The 20,875-nt window shown below is 43.2% G+C and overlaps 1 protein-coding gene across 1 annotated transcript in view; it reads right to left on the bottom strand.

Annotated features, from left to right (window-relative positions):
• C7H17orf75 (chromosome 7 C17orf75 homolog) overlaps positions 1-20,875 on the bottom strand; it is a 198,648-nt gene that overhangs the window by 113,755 nt on the left and 64,018 nt on the right. The window contains exon 3 of the mRNA XM_078654362.1: positions 1,847-1,972. Coding sequence (XP_078510488.1) covers positions 1,847-1,972 — 126 coding nt within the window. The remainder of the gene's footprint in view (positions 1-1,846; positions 1,973-20,875) is intronic.

Here is a 20,875-nt window from a genome sequence, read left to right as displayed (position 1 = left end):
CACCACAGCAAGTTGAGACAGTCCTGCTAACTTGTTTGTCAAAAGATAGCGTGGTGTCCAGAATAACACCCAAGTTGCGGGCAGATTGGGAGGGCAAGGGGCAGGCACCAAGAGCAGAAGGCCACCAGTCCATTGACCAGATCTCCTGTTTGCCACCAAAAATAAGCACTTCGTTTTTTCCCCATTTAATTTCAAGAAGTTCTTAATCATCCAGCCCGCAACTGCTTCCATGCAGTTCCTGAAGTTAAGGGCTGTGACATTCACCAATTGAGAAAGGGAGACCATAATCTGGGTGTCATCAGCATATGATAGAACTTCCAGCCCGAACGATCTTACAAGCCTGGCGAGTGGGGCCACATAGATATTAAAAAGTGTGGGGCTCAAAGATGAGCCCTGAGGGACCCCATACTGCACAGGTTTAACGGGCAAGAGGAAGTTACCCAGTTTAACCCTTTGAGTTCGCTGGTTGAGAAAGGATGTCAGGAGGCTCAGTGCTGATCCGTCCACTCCCATCTCACTAAGGCGAGTAGCCATAATAGATTGGGACAGGGTATCGAATGCAGCTGTCATGTCGACCAGGATCAGGAGGGTAGTCTGACCACTGTCGACCGTAGCCCGGATGTTATTGATAGCCACTGTAAGGACGGACTCAGTGCTGTGTGCCCTCCGGAAGCCATGCTGAGAAGAATCCAGCAGGCAAGAGTTATCCAGGAAGGCACTCAGATGATGGTTGAGATGAGCCTCGAGCATTTTGGCGGGGGCAGGAAGCAGGGATATGGGGCAAATGTTTTTCAAAGTTCCAGGATCTAAGGTGGCTTTCTTTAGGAGGGGCTTGACAATCGCCATTTTCCACGAAGTAGGGAAGGCCCCTTCGGAGATTGACAGATTCATTACTTCCAAGAGTGAAGGCAGCAATACCTCCCTACACTCTTTAAGAATCTTCAGGGGACAGGGGTCCAAAGGGTACCCAGATTTAAGCTTATCCAGAAGGCTGCCCAGTTGGTCCAATGTGAGGGAGGGGAAGTTTGAAAAATTGCTACAAGATCCAGTCCCCGATTCTTCCAGTGGGGGTACCACCGAAGAAGAAGATGAAACCTCTAAATCTAAATTGAGGTCTTCTAGGGCTGTGTGGATGTCCACTATCTTAGCATGAAAGAAAGTGGCGATCTGATCACACAGTTCCTGGGATGCCACTATGGGATCGGGTGACTGGAGAATGGACAGGGAATCTATGATTTTGAACAAATCCGGCATCTTACTGAGCTTTTATACAGTATGCCCAGACCCCCCCCCCTACAACCCATTCTATCCAATCTAGACAGGGTGTATCCCTCGGGAATAGCGTTTATGAGCTCAGGCCCGGTGAACTCGGAGGTCCAGGTTTCACTAATAAAAGCCCATGAAGGTTTTCTGTCCGAAATAAAGTCCCTGAACGCAATGTTATTCTTCACTAGGGACCGTGCATTAATAAGGAATCCAGCTTCCCTACTCAGAGAAGAGAGTTCTTGCTTCTTGGGCTGGTCAAAGAAAATCATTGGTTGAAATGGATAGACTCAATGAAATTATGTAAATAATAAGGTCTGTTGGACAGCTACATTGTCAAAACTCAGACCTAAAAATACTGCAGCATATGCAGACTAAAAAGCACCAGATTACCATAGCTGTTACTTACTACTGGGCAGTAAATGCAGCAGTAATGTCCTGCAGCAATAATTCTATTATAGTGAAGCATTATCAGTTTATTTAGATTCCATATGAAAACATGCGTAGAGTACATCTGGTCCTTTTGTCACTGCTGGAGAATATAACAACAGGTTTGCTAGTGCTAATCATGTATAAACTTTACCTCAGTTCCACGGAGGTAGTGTTTCCCATGCCTTCAAAAAGTGTTCCTCTACAGAGACGCTTTGCAACAATGCCACGTAGTCCCGGCTCCGCTTCAGCAGGTAAATTAGTGTCCAGCAAAGAAAGACTTTAGAAAGAAACATAATATTTTCTTTAATTACACAGTTTAGAATCTTACAACATCTTTGTTCTTTTTAGAATTATGTAGATTCAAGCACGTGCATGTAGACATACATTTTTATACATGAAGAGAAATTCAAAATAGCTACTGCTTTATGCTGTTCCAATATGATATTAACACATATTCCTTTTAACATTCAAATATTTATTTCAATGTAAGATACTCCGATAAACTGTACATCACAAAATTGTGATTGTAATGAAATCAAATGAGTGGAAAGAGCATTGATTCAGGTTATAACATATCAAAATATAATCAAAATCAATAAAATAAAATAAATACAAATAAAAAATGCAGGCTTGTGTTTAATTTAATCCAACAACAAAAGGCTTGAAATACCAAAATAAGTACTGTGGTCACCAGCAGTGGAACAATGGAAGACTGGTATAAGTAAGCCAAAGCGGAAAAGAATGCATAGTCACAACCGATGGTAGGCATGCCTAGCCCCAAATAGGTGTGACACTGGGAGCCTGTCCTCAAAGCCATACATTCAAAATTGGACGACTTACAGCCCTCAATACAAAGCAAATCACAACTGCCAGTTGCAATAGTAATAGAAGTGTGTACATGACGAGCTCTACGCTATATTGTGTACAGGATTTGGCGTACCTGCGATAATTCAAATTCTGAACTGGTTATGTAACCACTGCTTTTGCAGCTATATTACAACCCAGTGATTTTGCTGGCTGTGTAGACGGGAGGGGAGTTTCCATGGTTGTTTGTCAAAACTGTACAGTCCTTTGCCTTGGATTTGCTGAAATATCTGGTAAAAACAGCAGTTGAAATTGAGGGAATAATATTAATTGTGGTACTGTGCGGTTTATGGCAAAAAAAGAAAGAATAATGGGGATATAAAGATAAGTCTCTTCTGAGGTCTCAAAAATCATTGGAGTTGAAATATAAATATTCCTGCTAAGGATGCAGAACTTGTTAACGGTTATATTTTGTACATTCCATGCAATTAGTTAGTAAAAGGCACATGAAAAATATGGCACTCTACAAGTATATATATATTTACATAAACTAAACAAAATACTGCATTGTGAAAAAGTCAACTGCTCAAGTGCTTCAGCGTCCTTACCAATAATTCACTTGTGGTCAGGAGGGCGTAATTTATGATGTGTAAAGTAGCGGTTTCCGCAGTGCACAGTAATATGAAGCCATACTAGTAGTTGTGCAGATGGTTGGCGCTGATGTAGTCTTGGAGTTGTGCAAAGACTACTTTTTCAATGATCTTTCCGTACAAAGGTAATTGAGTGATGGGTAGGGAGTTGTTGAGGTCATCAAGATCTAGTGTGGGGTTTTTCAGGAGTGGGTGAACATGGCCTCGCTTGTGAAATTTTGGGAAGATGCCTTGATTGAAAGAGGCACTGACAAAGGAGAGTAGGGCCAAGACTGCTTCTCCTGAGAGAGCTTTGATGAAAGAAGACAGTTTCATCGGAGGTGGCTTTGTGGAAGTTGAGATTGTTAGTGAGACCTGCATGAGATAGAGATTTGAAGGATGATTATTATGAAGTGATACGAGATAGGGTGGGTCTAAGAGAAGAAGCAAGCGTTACACAAAAAATCTATGCTATTTACGATAAAATTTTAGCCTCTAACTCCACATATAGAAAGGACAATGAACCCAACATAAACTCTGATATGCCACTCTCTCCTGAGAACTCTCTCTCGGTATTCCCTCCCATTCAGATTGAAGAAATACTGGCATTTACATCCCAAATAAAAAGTGGCTCCCCTACAGATATTATCCCTGCACGGGTTATGCCTACTCTAGCTACGGAGCTGGGACCCACCATCCAGAAACTAATAAACATCTCGTTAAGTACGGGGCATGTCCCACGTGGATGGAAAAAGGCATTGGTCAAACCGCTCCGGAAAAATGCCACCATTTCCTGGAACGAGCTCAGTAACCTCAGACCAATATCCCTACTCCCCTTCTTGGGAAAAATTACTGAGAAATATATAAATAAACATCTGTCAAGCTACATTGAATCCGCAGGAGTGTTGGACCCTTCACAATCTGGCTTCAGGCCCAAACACAATACGGAGACCGCTCTAATGTCAGTCGCAGACGATCTACGTATGTACCAGGATAGGGGCCTCTCCGTTGTCCTGGTGCTGCTGGATCTGTCTGCGGCGTTTGACACCGTATCCCACTCCATCCTCATGGCCAGACTAAAGAACATCGGCCTGAAACATGAAGCGCTTGCATGGTTGGGCAGCTTTCTAACAAATCGAACCCAGCAAGTAACTATGGGGAGTTTTCGGTCAGAGGAAGTTGAGATCTCCAAAGGGGTGCCCACAGGGCTCATGCCTGAGCCCAACTTTGTTCAACATATATGTGGCACCCCTGGCTAACATCTTGAGAGCATATGGATTTATTCCAACATCCTATGCGGATGATACTCAACTCCTCTTTCCTTTCAAAACCCTGACTCCCGAGGTTAAGAACTCTTTCTCCCTAGGGATGAAAGCAGTGGCCAGCTGGATGTCTTCCAACTTTCTACAGTGCAATGTAGGAAAGACGGAAGTCATGTTGTTTGGGGAGGTAAAACGACTTTGGACTCCGGACTGGTGGCCGCAAGATCTTGGCCCAGTACCGGAGCCTAAACCTACTGTCAAGAATCTAGGAGTACGTTTAGACCAGGACCTTAACCTCAAACAACATGCCAATCAGGTGGTGGGATCCTGCTTTCACATTATCGGCATGCTGCGTAAAATCTTCCCCCTCCTACCTGACGGGAATAGAAAGATGTTAATACAGGCCTTAGTCATGAGTCGCTTAGACTACTGTAACGGCCTGCTGCTGTCTGCCAACGAGGAAGTCATGACCAGACTACAGGTGGTCCAGAACACGGCGGCCCGTTTGGTCTTGAATGTTCCTCCTCGCACTCCTTCAAAACCTCTCCTGACAAAACTTCATTGGCTGCCCATTAGACAGCGGGCAAAATTCAAGGTATGCTGTACCATACATAAGAGTTTGAATGGTATGGGACCTGCATATCTGGCAAACAAATTTGTCCCCTATAAACCCTCCCACTCTCTTAGGTCTAGCGAGCAAGGTCTTTTACAGGTACCTAGAGCCAGGAAGGCAAGACAGGGGAGTAAAGCACTCTCAATTGCCGGTCCATCCCTCTGGAACAGTCTCCCTAATACCCTTAGGCTCTGCAGGGACTATCTTCCATTTAGGAAAATGCTAAAAACTCTCCTATTCAGCACCTAAACAGCCAGCGTACTACTGATTTCATTGGGGCAGAAGTCAAAAGCGCGGAGATACTCCTCTGGGAGTCGATGCCAGCGCGATATAAGCCTGAAATAAATAAATAAATGCTGTTGATGTATTGCCAAATTTGTTTATTTTGCACAAAAAAAGGAGGTTGATGAAACTGTGCAATAGACAAAGGATTGGTGCAGTGTTTGATTGTCAGCAGCATTACTGAAAGCAAATATTAATTAATGGAAATATTTTAAGCAATCATAACCATCAGTAACATTTCTGGCCACATTCCATTGATTTTAGCTCATCATGCTATTAATTTATTTATCTTATTTGAGTTTTTGTAAACGCAATGGCCTGTTGCAGAGCCCCCTCAGGGCACTCAAAGAGAGGAACAAAGAGGCTGCATGAGCAAATTGAGATGGTTTACATGGAATCTTGATGGGTAGAAATGGCGTACTCTTTGTAGTGGGAGAGCCAGCCACAAGACAGGATTGGATACAAGACTTATGCATATCACCAACAGGATAATGGTGGTACAGGATTCAAGGAAACCAATTTTCCCCAGGTTTAAGTGTACATATAAAATACTTTATCATTAAGACCAAGAAAATGCTTTGCGGTGGTGATCTGGAGCTTAAGGATTCCATCCGTGGCACCTAAAGGGCAGTATTCAGTGATCACTTGTTGGAAGACATGTTTGTCATTTTCTCAAACAATGGTTTGAACCTTGATATGGAGCTTTGCCTGTGTCTCATTCCACAAATCACCTGACCCAGTCCAAAGGGGTCTGATCTGCGACTCTTATCTTCTGATCCCACACATTTACAACACAAAGGAGAGAAATGCACTCCTGCAGTATTGGGGGACCGATTCAAATCTGAATAACACAGACCAGTCAAATAAAGCAGACTCTGTATCTGGCTCTATCTTCCTGCCTTGGCCCTATGACCGTTACTTGGTAGAGCACCTGGACAGAAAGAAGGCCTGAAAACAATAGAGGAAACAGCATATACACCATGGACTTTCTGAAGTCAGTTCCCATGGTCCACCAGAGAATCCGGACTGCGATCAGGTCATCTTGAGATCCAGGCACCTGATGTTTGACTAATCTTGAGACTCTAAAGAAGAAACTGACACAATACTTCATCCGTCCCACTGAAAGAAATTAAAATGATTTGTCATACTCAAGGGAATTGAAACGGTGTCCTAAACAAACATGGGTGACCAGACCCCATCCTGGTCATTGACTTCAGCGTCAGATCTTTGGAGCAACACCACTGTGTACATGAGGTTGGGATCTTTGTTGTTTGGGTGATGGGTTGAAGGCATAAGGTATTTTTGTGAGACTGAGAGACAGGGGGTAGGTAGTTACTTTCCAAATGAGAAGTAGAGCTGCGCGGTTGTAATATTCATATTTTCTTTATTGGGTTATTTTTCCAATAAGACAAGTCTTAATTTCTTGTTAGGACAATACTATTCTTAAGCCTCTACCATGCAGGCTTTTTGCGGTATACAGGTTTCCGTTACCAGGACTATGGATTTCAGCAGAACTACCTCCGTCAGGTCCCTCAAAAGAGCCAACGGTGGGCATCAGTGCTAGTGAAAGGTAAGCAAAGAAAGAAGAATATAAATATTTTAAGTGTTTTTTTCTCCTAAACATTTCTTTTATAACAGAAACATTAAAAACGGGTAGAAAGCAGTTTTTCTCCTAAATGTTTCTTTTAGATCATCGTTCTCGTCAGACCTTGTTTCTTGTGTCTTTTGTTGCTTTTCTTTTCCTAGTTTGCGTTTTCCTCCGTGTCTACTGCTGGACAAATTCAGACATTGTTCTTTTCCTTGTTTTTCTGATCCTTAAACTTTTCTTCTTCTTTTTAATACTCTTTTGCTGCCCTTTCTTGGTGTTTTCCTTGCTATTGAGTTCAACTAAAGCAAAGCTACAGCTTTAGGACGTTCAGCTTTACTTCACACTTTTAGAGATTGGAGGTTTGAGATAAATTCCTATATCTATTAAAGTTACTTTCTACCCGTTTTTTTCCTTTCTGTCAGTCCCCAACCTTTTCCATTAATTCACAATGCAGGTAGGTTAAAGCTAATAAATAGAATCATGTGGTCACTGTATTTTGTTTTCCCGTTGCCACCTCATGAACCACCTGGAGAGCCATGGCCTTAACCTGAGCCATGGCAGGCCCAGGATTCGAAGAGGTAGGCCCGCTTCACCTGCCAGTTATTTCAGGAAGGCTCAACCGGTCAGAATCTCCCCTCTTCTGTCTTTCCTCTCTCATCCATCCTATTCTTGCTTCCTGTTTCCGCTTTCTCCCAGGGTGTTGTGTGTTCCTCGAATGGCCGTTTTGCCTCCTGACTGTTTCTATGTTGTTGTCCTGTTGATATGGTCCTTTTTAACTCTTTTATTTCCTCTTCTTTTTCAGTTGTCTGCAGCAGTGACACCTTTGTTTCTTTGGTTCTGGAAACTCAGCAGCGGAGGATTAATTGGAGTTTCATTCCCGCCGCAGCGAACACTGGTTGTCCGTGTCGCTTTGGTCTTTTGACTGCAGAAAGTACGTGTATTTAAGCCACGCCTGTCCTTCTCTTGCCTCATCCAAGTGGACGTTCTGCTTAAAGATAAAGGAAGAATTCTTGGTACTGGGGTCAGATAGTGATTTATTTATTTATTTATTTATTTTTAACATTTATTAAGCGCGAACAATTGCCCGCAGGCGTCTCGGCGCTGTACTTTTATTACTCTCCTGTGTGATCTTACAATTTTCAGAGGTCAAATAACCATGTCTTCAGTTTCTTCCTGAAGGACATGAGATTTGGGCTAGATCTTATGGTTTGCGGGAGTGTGTTCCATAGCTTTGGGGCGGCAACTAGGAAACGTCTGTCTCCCCAGTTGACCAGCCTAGTCCGTGGCACTACCAAATCGTTCTGTCTTGCTGATCGTAGTGTCCGAGTAGGAATGTATGGGGTGAGATGGTCACACAAAAATTGAGGCGTTTGCTGATGTAATGACTTGTAGACGATGCACAGTGTTTTAAATTTAATTCTGTTCCTGACAGGGAGCCAATGAAGATTTCTTAAGGTCTCAGCTATTGGTTTGAATTTAGGGATGTTGAGAAGAAGTCTAGCTGCTGCATTCTGGATTGTCTGCATTTTCTTGATAATCCTGACTTGAGCATTTGCAAGCAAGCCGTTGCAGTAATCCAGTGCTGATAGGACAAGGGCGCTGACCAGTGTTTTGCCAACATTTTTGGGGAGAAAAGGAAGAATCTTCCTAACCAGTCGTAATTTATAGAAGGCTGTGGAGGCCATTTGATTGGCATGTGCCATGAAGTGTAGATTGTCATCGAAGATGACACCCAAATTTCTCACCTTCGTGGCCGGTTTGGGCACAGCTCCAAAAGAAGATGGCCACCAAATTGAGGACCAGCTGGGACTGAGATGGCCAAAAGTGACCACCTCAGTTTTCTCGGAGTTTAATTTCAAACAGTTTGCAGACATCCATTGTCCAATGGCCAGCATGCCTGTTTTGAAATTCTCCGCCACTGTTTCCCCATCGTTTCTAACAGCCAGTATCAGTTGTGTATCATCTGCATATGAGGTAAGGTTCATCCCATGCGCTTTGATGGTTTTTGCGAGGTCCGACACATATATATTGAATAGTGTCGGACTAAGGGATGAACCTTGAGGTACCCCACATGGCAGTGATAACTCTGCAGATGTAAACTGGCCCAGTGTGACGGCCTGAGATCTCACTGCCAGAAAAGATGCCAATAGATTTTTTGCTAGGCCTTGCACGCCCATTTTTTCGACACGGTTGACTAAGATCTTATGGTCAACCGTGTCGAAAGCGGCCGACAAATCTAGGAGGACCAGTAGTGCGGTGCCACCCTGGTCTCTGATTAGTCGAATATCATCCGCCGCTTTAATGAGCGCTGTTTCTGTTCCATGAAACTTGCGGAATCCAAATTGTGTTTCGTCGAGCAGATGATATTGCTCAATGTATTCCGCAAGTTGGACATTCATGGCTTTCTCAACTATCTTGGCAAAAAAGGGTAGGTTCGCTATAGGCCTATAATTTTTCAATTCAGTTTTATCTAAGCCAGGTTTCTTCAGGAGAGGTTTTAGTAAGGTCTTTTTTAGATGGTTAGGGAAGATACCTGTACGAAACATTAGATTACATATTTGGGTGATGACTGGGATCATAGTGTCCATTAGCAGACGAAGGGTATTCAGAGGACAGGGATCCAGGGCCGATCCAGATTTGATTGTTTTGACAATATCCTGGATTTGATCCTCAGTTACCTCTGCAAAGCAAGAAAGATTATTGCTTGACGATGGTGTATTTATTTTTTCATTGGTATAGTTAACCCCAAGGTTGAATGCTGAGAAGATATCATTCACCTTGGTGAAAAAGAAGGATGCCAATGAATCACAGAAAATTTGTGAGCAAGGGGGATTAAGGTCTGGGGCACATCCCGCCAGATGTTTAGTTATTTCAAGGAGCTTTTTATTTGAGTTTTTTGCGTTTTCAATTTGCTCGGTGTAATACCTTTTTATTGTTTCTGTGATCAAAAGTTTATATTGGGATAAAGATTCCTTATACGCTTTCCTGTTTTCATTATCGTATTTTTTCCTCCAGATTCTTTCTTTATTTCTACATTGCTGTTTTAGTTTTTTAAGCTCTTCGGTATACCATGGTGCTGAAGGGGAGCTTCTATTCCTGGACAATCTTTTTACTGGTACCAGCTTATTAGCTGCCTGGCCCACCCATGTATGGTCGCAATAGCAGTTTCTGGGTCATTAGCCCAAGTAGGTAGTGAGTCCTGTAACGCCTCCTTAAGGCTGGGAATATTGATGTCTTTCCAGACTTTAAACGATTCTCGTTTGGGGAATGGTGTTGTTACAGTGGGTGTTTTATTAATTTGTATAGTAGCCGATATCAGGTGGTGATCGGACCAAGTCAGTGGTAGGACATCGGTCACTAGCATATTGTGCAGATTGGTAAATATACCGTCTAGGGTATGGCCTGCAGTATGAGTGGGTCCTTTCACCAGCTGTGATAGACCAAAAAGCTCCATTTCAGATTGCAGAGATATAGTGTCTTTATCTTCACTACAGTCTAGGTGAAAATTAAAATCACCTAGCAGTGTTACAGATTTGTCTGTAGCTAAGGTTTCTAAAATAGTGGCAATTTCTGTAAGGAATCCTGACCGGATTTCTGGTCGTCTGTATAATAGTATGCCTTTGAAGTTATATGAGGGGGACAGGTAAATATCAAAATGAAATGCCTCGCATGTCGTAGAAGGGATTGCTGTAGTACGAATTTTGAGAGTGTTCGAGCGATTATGGCAATCCCACCTCCTCTTTTACCAGTTCTATCCAGTCTATAGCATTTGAATCCTTGTGGAACGGCTATCACAAGGTCTGGGTCAGATGCTTTGTCCAGCCAGGTCTCTGTCAGGAACATTCTGTCAATGTTCCTGTCTGTAAGTACATCGGCTATTTCTTGCCTATGTTTGGCTAATGAGCGCACATTAATGAGGGCTATAGTGAACTGTTGTTTTATCTGGTAGAAATTATCATTACCCACCGTTTTATTTAATAGGGCGATGGACGTCTGACAGTGTTTGCAGTCCAAGACAGTCTTAGGTGATATATAATCTGGACTGTGCCTTGTGCATTCTTCCATAGCTTGTGGGCGGAGGTCAATCAGTGCAGAGCGCGAGTAGGATGTGAGGCGGGCGAATGCCGTCGAGCCAGGGGTGGTGGCCCTAGGCCCGTGTCTGGCGCGGACGGGCGCCGGCGCGCCCGCCCGCTGCGCGGACGGAATAGCCTTGTCATTTTATGCTGTGCAGAGGAGGGTGGGAGGCGTCCTGGCACTAGACCGCCAACCCTTCCTCCCTCCAAGATGGCGCCTTTCCCCGCGTTGTCAGCCCCTAATCGGCCACGCCGGGAGGAGAAAGGTGAGGGAATGTGCCTCGGTGCAACGTGAGTCTTGCACACGAGAGCGCGTTTATGCTGTGCGAATTTTAAAACGCTACCATTAAAATATAAACAATCTTAAAAGTTATCGCTTCTACATGCAGTGCGATTTAAAAGCGTTACCAGTAAAATATCAACAAATCTTAAAAGTTGCCGCTTCTATCACCACAAGAAAAGAGAGTAGAACCCCCGGCTTTTCGCCTCAGGGGAGAGTAAGCAAGTACACGGGATGACTGTTTAGCCCGGTTTAAATATCCTGGAGGGCGGGAGGCGTCCTGGCACTAGACCGCCAACCCTTCCTCCCTCCAAGATGGCGCCTTTCCCCGCGTTGTCAGCCCCTAATCGGCCACGCCGGGAGGAGAAAGGTGAGGGAATGTGCCTCGGTGCAACGCGAGTCTTGCACACGAGAGCGCGTTTATGCTGTGCGAATTTTAAAACGCTACCATTAAAATATAAACAATCTTAAAAGTTATCGCTTCTACATGCAGTGCGATTTAAAAGCGTTACCAGTAAAATATCAACAAATCTTAAAAGTTGCCGCTTCTATCACCACAAGAAAAGAGAGTAGAACCCCCGGCTTTTCGCCTCAGGGGAGAGTAAGCAAGTAAGCAAGATTCCTGCCCCAGCACCACCCCCCTGTGTGGGTGGGTGTGTTTGCTGGCCGCCGATATCTGTCTGAGAATGTGCAAGGACCCAGATGAATAGAGTACCCATTGTCCTGATGAAGCCTATATCATCTGGCTGAAACGCGACCGCGACGACACCTTTTGCTTCAATTGGAGTCCCTTGTTTTGATGAAATAATTTGTTTGATTTTTTTCTGATTGGCACCTATGCAAATATAGACTGGGTTGACTCTGTAACCCCCAGGTGCTTTACTCTTGGGACTACCATTGCATTGTGCTCTCATTACAAATGAAGTGGAGGCACTGATCCGAATTAGGATATATATATATATATTTTTTTTTTATATATATTTTGTGTTTGGGGTACATAGAAACGTGATACTGTAAATGTGATGTATATTTGTATATATGTATATGTGATATTTTGTAGATAGACTGTCGGTTGTTGTGCTTCCCTTGATGTTCGCTCATATGTGTGTTGATGAATTTTATATGTAATTACTTCATGTTTAATTTCTGTTTCACAAGATAATTAATTGTTTCTTGTTTGAAAATTAAATTTGGATCAATCCCTTCGGTACCCTTTGTTGCTATTTTCTCATCTTAGGATGTCTCCTGCTCAGGTATGGGAGGGTTAAGTGGACAGGACCCCTGACCATTTTTTTGCTAGTCTCTGTTTCTATGTTGTTGTCCTGTTGATATGGTCCTTTTTAACTCTTTTATTTCCTCTTCTTTTTCAGTTGTCTGCAGCAGTGACACCTTTGTTTCTTTGGTTCTGGAAACTCAGAAGCGGAGGATTAATTGCACCGAGTTGTCCACGGTGGTACCCATGTTTGGGCGATTACCATCATTTAGGCTTGATCTCCAAATATGTATTCCTTAGAACGTCTCAAATCCCTTGTGGGAGGAAAGCACTCGCAAATTACTAGAAACCCAAAGAGTTCTAAAGATACCAGAGTCTGAGTCGATCTGAGTGCAGGCTCACAGCACAGCACTGGGCAGAGGCCAGCATTTTAGAATACATAGCCCCTAGTATGTGGCATATAGAAATATTTGTAGACTTGACTCTGTCCCAAAAGGTTCCAGCACCTTCTGGTTTTCTTTCTCGCTGCTCGTTTTTAATTTTTATGCATACCTAACAATGTGGGGCAGGTGACCTGAGCCACAGAATAAATGCCAGCAACTCCAGGATATCAGAAATGACAGCTCAAAACTCAGTGGACAACAGAAGTGAGTGAAAATACCACCAGTATGAAAGTGCACATGGTCTCCCTGGACTACAACTTGTTGCCACCACCACCACCGGTAACCGCACATCCTGGACTGAGGGGACAATAGTCAACTTCTGATAAAAGGGCACATTTTGGAAGTCCACCAGTCATCGGACCACATTTCTGCTGAAGAACAAAAATGTGAAAAGCTGGGACATCTTCAGTGGACTTCGACTGTTGAACTCTCTGGAGGAAAAAAAGGTTATATGAGAAAACATACAGGGCATGACTGCACACCCTTTCCAGAGCACACAGAGGACTTTTAACCAAACAGCAGATATTAGCAGAAATTTAACACAGACAAAAGCAAGAATATCTTCCCATAAGCATCATTTTTATGTTGTACGTCATAGGCAATGCAAAGTCTCAAGTGAAGAAGCAAATAACCTGGGCTTCAAAACTGAGGCAGATCTCTCATTCTCTGCCCTGGTCAGTAGAGTCTCATTAACACTTCTTTTACCTGAGAGTACTAAAGAACATCCTTCACAATCTCACCACTAGCTACCAAACTGCAGCTATGTTTCATTATTGGCTTGATATTCTTCTTGAAAATTCCCTTTAGTCCAGTGTCTCTTTTTGTTAAAGAATCTGAACCCGATTCAGGATGTCACTGCCAACCAACCTAGTGGTGCAGCAAAATTTGATTGGGCCTCGCCTTTGATTACAGCCCAAACTTGTTGTCTGCAACCATATAGTTCTCTTTAAAATGTTGTGGATTACAGATTGAGCAACATAGTCACTTCCTTATAGCTTCCATCAGTTGTATTCCATTCCTCCATCTATACTCCTTAGAATCTGGTTCCTAGGGTTTAATACAAATACCTTCATTCAATAAGCAAAGGATGGGAAGCTGGTTGTGTCTTTTTTGTGATGCAACGCACTTTGTGGAATGGCCTCACTTTGTCTCTCAGTTTCATTAACTACTTTTTCCAGTTTCAGAAAGTAAAAACATGGCTTTCTAAGATAAAACACTTTAAATTCCTGCAATTTGTAGTTTGTTAAGTATATGCTTTGAGAATGTCAAATTCTAGTATCTCAATGATGGAACTTCAAGCTACAAAAAGCCATAAAATAAAACTGTGTAGGAGTAATGTCACCTAATAAATTAATATTTACATTTAGAAGTAAATCATATACTTGATCCAATGAGTTTCTTGATTTGGTGAGGAGAATACCCAGTTTCCATAGCAGATATAGAATACACACACTGCGCAGATAACACCCCAGACACTGCATATCTCATCATCATAATCCTTCATAATTGCATTTTGATAATGAGGAAAACATCAGATTTCAAGAAGGTAGGTGTTGTAAATAAAACAGCGGTATTATTAAGCATTAGCTGAAGCCATAATGCATTAGTCCAAATATCTAGTATACGGATTCCATTTTGTATTTTGAGTCTGCCATTTTTCATGTCCTGCATTGCCATGTGCTCAATGTTCTGATTGTCCTACCTCTCTGCCAGTTACACTGTGGATTCTACCTAGCAACAGTTATTATTAGTCCTTCTTGAGAGTGTAGCGCATGCTCAGCAGAAGTAACAGCTGTTCCTTATTAGCATAGCCCTCCCATGTTCTAGAAATACTGTTAGCTCCACCCACTGATATGTTTAGAAATGTCCTTACGTGGTTGTAACCTCTGTCTAAACTGTAAACGGAACCCCTTCCACTGTGTATAAAAGGGGCCATGTGCTTGTATTCAGTGTGCTACTCTGTACAATGCTGTAGAAGTGTTGTGGAGGTTGTATCACCACCTTTAAAGGTTTATTAAACTATGCTTTTGTATTTCCAGTTTCCTTGCCAACTTCATTTGTAAGTCTAAGGACTTTGTACACAGAAGGGCGAACCCTTTTGGTACCTTTGGGCCTTGCTGAGGTCTGAACTCATCAGTAGGTACAAATGACACATCATTAAGATTAGAAATTGGTCGCTTTACAACTTCCCATAAACTTATTTTATGTCAGCTGTAGGATTTGCGTAAACACTCACATGCAATAATACTTTTAAAGGTATAAGGAAAGCAGCTGCAAACAAGAATTTTTTCACAAAAAAATCTTCATACTTCTCCTGTATAATGTATAGATGCAGCCGTGCTAAATGCAGATTAAGGCACACACTTTTTTATTTGCATTTCGCAGATTGATTTCAGTTTTTTGCTCCTTAATCACCCCTACACCCTGTGAGACTTAATAACAATGTGCATTTAAAACATACCACGTTCTATGAGACCCTGGAGTGACATCAGCTGCGGAGCTGCAGACTTCACTGCTAGAGGTGATACACTGATTCTATAAAGACGCTGATTGTGCTGGCGACAGCAGTGCCACCCGATTACCCCCAATTTACCAGTAAAGGAATACAAAACTGCCTAAAAAATCCAACCATCCTCAGAAGAAGGGAGTTGAGACAGCAATAAGGAATCTGTTGCAAGAAAAAGTATTCATCATATTTCTCACCTAAGAAAGACTCCCACAATAGATGTGGAAAACGAAAAACACTGGATCATGGTAGCATTTGTTAACGAGGTTTCAGAAAGGATGGTGCTGCTCAACCCCGAGCATGGTCTGCTGGGTCATATAAGGAAACAGCCATATAGGATAGCCAATTAGCCATGATCCTGTCAAAATGTAATATTGCCATGGACTAGAAAGCAAATTGTGCACCAGAGATTAATAAGTGGTTAACAGATCTCAAGAAGTAGGTACACACAGAAATTGCAGCGTTACATTCCTTACAAAAACGAATGGGCAACGAGGAAAACTCGATATATGGGATGTGGTCCTGCTGAACCTGAAAACAAAATCTGATAGAAATCCACCATGAACGGGAGATGATGAAAAGAGGGAGGCAATGCCTGAAATGCGTTCTCTAATAAGCAGGGACTACTGCCATGGATTGTCTGAAGAGGGCCGGCCCACTTTCGAAGGTTAGACGTGGGGTTCAGTACACTGGAGACAGAAGGAATGAGTGTCAGCTGCAGGGTATAATGAATATATGTTGGGTGGGAGGCCCTGAAGTAGGAATGATGAGAGGATCCCAGAAAGGACACTGTGTGGATCTAAATCCGAGTAACACACGGATAACATTGCATGCTCTCTAGGAGGGACTGGGGGTTAATACAAAAGGTTTGACTGCCGGGTTTACACCGCATATGATGTTCATGTTTCCTAGACAGATGGCTAGATTTCTCCTGGTTACCCCTTGTTGAAGTCTAAGAGAGGGAGCGCCAGAATAATGACATCAGAACACGTTTTGAGAATATGTGATTGTGCAAATTGGAGAATCTATAGCTGACTACATGTAAAGAACTATGCAGTATATTTGTGTTTACGGTATATGTATTATGTTTCGAAAAAATAAAAAATAAAAACAATGACCCCCACAGCAATTAAATATAGCAAAGGTGTCTGAGGATCCCTCATGCACTATAAATAATGCTAGAAACTGTTCAGTTGAAGCCACAGAGAAGAAAACGTCTTTCCTCGTGTGATGTCTAGAGGCAATAATCTGCGAAAGAATGAATCAAGTTGCTGCCTGGCAAATGACAAGGACCTGTCCACCTCGCAAGAGCAGCCTACATATTACTTGTCGAATGAACCTGGATCCCTTCGGGACGATCTTGGTGAGCCTAAAGAACAACTTAATACAAGACACCACATCTGGAGGTTGAAGTTCTTGCCCACAGAGAAACCAATGAACAGGCGGCAGTACAGTCTATACTCCTTTGACAGATCTATATAACCACCACAGGTCCTTTAAAGGTACAGTCTATGTAGGCATATCTTCCCTTACAAATTTGTGGACGTGGAAAAATACACATACTGCATGCAGACTTTTGCAAACTATGGAATTTAGAAATCACCATGGGTAAGAAAGAGGACATGTCATGAATATTAACTTTCCATCAGAAACACCATAAAGAAAGTTCGATTGGGAAAGCCTGAAAGTCGCCTATATTTTCTACCAATGAAATAGCCATAAAAGCGCTTTTTTAAATTCAATAACATCATCAGATCAGAATGAAAGGGCCTATATGGAGCACACATTAGTAACTTAAGTACTAGGATAGGATCTAACAAGCCATGGCATGAGGGGCGGCAAAAGTATCAGTGGAAAAGAATTTCGCAATCATTTCACAAAGCAAGATACAACTAAAGCAAAAAAATTAGCCCAGCCCTGAAAACCACAGTTGGCTAAAAATAGCAACTAAAATGTCTAGTTAGGTTCTTCCTCCTAAAGAAAGGACTTCCCTTAAAAGTTAACTTGACCATGCCAATACATTTTGGTAAAATTATTCAAACTGATTTTTTCTTATTTCTCGTCACAGTCAATCATTGTGGACAACATTTATGAATAACCTCCTGTTTGGTGTCTCTTTCCTGCAGAACCATGCAGCAACGCATGGTTGTGCATTCTCCCACAGATCTTGCAGGTATCTGTGCCGGGACAAATGTATGTATCAGATGCCTCTCTACTATATATTTACCAAAAGCACTGCGGTACTATCACACAACAGGATGCTGCTGGTTAAAATATCCAGACTTGTTGAAGTTGTCACACATGACCGAATTGTAGCCACCTGGTATGATCTTTTCAGAAAGATGAACAGACTTGGAAATAAGTCTATATTATGTCTGCATTATCACTGATTTGCAAGCATCCATCTCTGGCTCTCCCTTCATCCATCTCTTCAGGAACAGACAACGCTGGTTTCTTGCCAAAATCATCTTTAAAAGAAGCCAGAAACTTGGACCTCATTTCCCTGCATTTACCTCTACAGGAAGTAAAACCACTGCACTTCCAACCTAAAGCTTCTTGCGTCCCCCATACGCAAGTCAACTCTACAGAGTCTCACATCACCCGAGAATCCTCAACGAAGGACAGATACAGCAAGGGTTGTCAGAACCCCTTTTAGAGGGCCACGGGGCATGCAGGACTTCCTAGGCCAAAACATGGTGATCGAGGCCTTTTACTCCTTATGTCCCATGGCTCGACCGACTATGGATCCCAAGCAACTGGGCTAAGTACCCCATCTACAATGGGATCTCAGTGGTAGCTGTGGTTGAACAGGTCGGGGGGGGATGTTGATAATATTATTAATATTAATAATAATAATGTGATTTGTAAAGCGCTTGCTTACACCGGACGGTGTGTCCCCCACACTGAGACCAAGACCTGCGTAGACTATAAGAGATACATAAATGATAATACATTTAGGGAAATAACCTTCAGATACTAAGAGAAGCAAAACAGCCAGGCTTTAAGTTTGTCTTTAAGATTTCCTCAGAGGATTCTGCTCGCAAGTGTGACGGTAATGAATTACAGGCTTTGGAGACCAGAAAGGAAAAAGAGCATGCCCCTAGTCTGGCCCTACGGACCCGTGGCACCTGTGCCAACTTGGCTTTAGAAGACCTTAGGTCACAAGATGGAGAATATGGTTGATTCAAGGTACGAAGATATTTGGGAACTCGCAGGGAGATAATTCTATGACAAAAGCACTTTGCTTTGAAACCGATTCTTTTTTCCAAGGAAAGCCAGTGAAGAGAAGCAAGGGCCGCCAATTACCTTCTAGGATAGTTGAGTAACAAGCGTGCTGGGGCATTTTGGATTCTTTGAAGTATTTCCGATTACCCATGGTAGCTCCCGACTACAAGAGTTACAGTAGTCAAGTTGTGACGTTAATAGAGTATGAATAATGGTTTCACGTGACTCCAACGGGAGTAAGTCTAAGGTTTTTCTTAGGGTCTTGAGAATACAACAGCATTTCCCTGCTACACTACCGATCTGATTTTCAAAGGGAAGTTTGGAATCGAACCATACCCCCAGATTCTTAAATGTGGGTGTATCGGATCTGGCTAAGGGCATCAAGCTACCAGGCTGATGTCCAGATGGATGGGTCCTTGCCCACAATCAAGATTTCAGTTTTGTGTGAACATAACTTCAAACAGCTGTTAGCGATCTACGTGGCCACCTCTGCCAGGTAGGATTTAAATTGTTTTGCTGGCTTACCCTCAGACTGCGAGAGAGTGACAATTAACTGAGTGTCATCTGCATATGACACTAATTTAATTTAATACAGGTCAGTGAACTAGACCCAATACTCAAAGTGCAAACAGTACGAACAATAAATCAATGTCCAGTCAAATACTTGCATTTACACAAACATGAAGTATTTTATTTCTTACTCAACACATGCAAAGGTATACGAGATTCAGAAGCAACAACACAAACCCCCTTGATGTCTGGCTCTAGCAGTTGTCAGGCAAAAAGCCTGCCCCACCCGCATTCATGTAACTTGATCGAGGGTATTCCTCATTCACTGGTGGCTGCAACCAGGGAATGCTTATTATTAGGCCATTTTTAAGAGTTCCCCTTTGCGTCTTGAGGGTTTAGTCATAAGTGTCTATGGTGCTGCAGCACCGTTAGCAGAGAGCCCTGTGGGACCCAACCGGACAGTTTACGTCTTAACAGCTCTCGCAGACCGGAAGAGTTAAGCGGTTCAGTGGGTGCTGAGGGCACCCGTGAGTCCAAATCTGCTTGTTGAAGTCGGGCTGATCGCAGCCAAGGTGGCAGCTCCTGGCGACGCTGGCTCGGTCTCCTGAGTTGCACTGCGGGAGTTCTTCTCAGTTGTCGGAGCAGCTCTCACTTCAAGAAGACATGGTAAGCTGTTTTTACCCAGCTGGGATGAGTAGATATCCTACCTTCAGCTCCCGACTGGAGCCTAATGAGGGGGTGATGTCGTTCATGGCCTCCTCTGCAGGCCTCAGTGTTCACTCAGAGCAATTCTCTCCCAGTACAGTTACAACCCACTGAACAAAGCCCCAGTCTCTCCTTCAGGCAGTGACGTAAATCCCTCAACAACGTTGGTAACAGCAGCCCCTCCTGGCATACTATGTTGCTGTGGTACTTGCAAGCACAACGCAGACTATCTTGGTGCAAGTGTCCACGCCAAGATGGTTACCAGTCTCTGCACTTTTGTAAGTAATAACTTTACCAGGGGCACCCTCTGCCATACAGGGTCACCGAAGGGTGGCCCTTCACTCACAGCTCAGTCTCTGATGGCCTCGCATAAGGGGGTCGCCAATTCAACACTGCACACAGGCAACTTCCCGATCGACGCACATCCTCACACCTTGCTCAAGGCATCCTCTTGCAAGGATCACCACTTGATCTCGATCCCTACAACGCTTTCCTCTTCCGCACAGGGCATGGTAGTCTTGGCAAGCAGGCACTGGTGCTCCAGGACAGGTGATCTTGGTGTCCTGGGTGAGGTCCCCTCTCCCAGAAGGGAGACTAGAAGGCCCTTGTCCTCTAGTTTTTGCCACAGGTAGTTTTGCAGAGCTTCCCATTCTCACACAGCCCATCTGGCTGCTTGGCAGATGACATAGTTTGGGTCTCAACCTCCGCTTTTTACAGTCCATTTCAAGACACCAAAATTAAATCCCATGGTCTGAGTCTTTGACGTTTTATGTTGGGGTTCTGCTTCTTTTGAAGTGGACACTTCCCTTTTTCTTCTTTTCTCATTAAAGACTGTCTGCCATAGCAGGCAAAACTCAATAGCGGATTTTCCCACAACACAACTGATAGGAGTAACCAGAGTTCACACCTGGATGTCAGACACAGTGAAATATACATCAAAAGCTTAAACCCAGACCCCTCCTTCCCACTGGACCTACTCTTTAGAATTCCCTAATCAGACCCATCTCCTTTACAGAGAGGTGTCTCTTCCTTTTCCCTTCAGTGTGT

The sequence above is a fragment of the Lissotriton helveticus genome, chromosome 7 (genome assembly GCF_964261635.1).
Source record: "Lissotriton helveticus chromosome 7, aLisHel1.1, whole genome shotgun sequence".
NCBI classification, from domain to species: Eukaryota; Metazoa; Chordata; class Amphibia; order Caudata; family Salamandridae; genus Lissotriton; species Lissotriton helveticus.
Note: the sequence above shows the minus strand (reverse complement) of the source record. Positions and strands in the feature narration are given on the sequence as shown.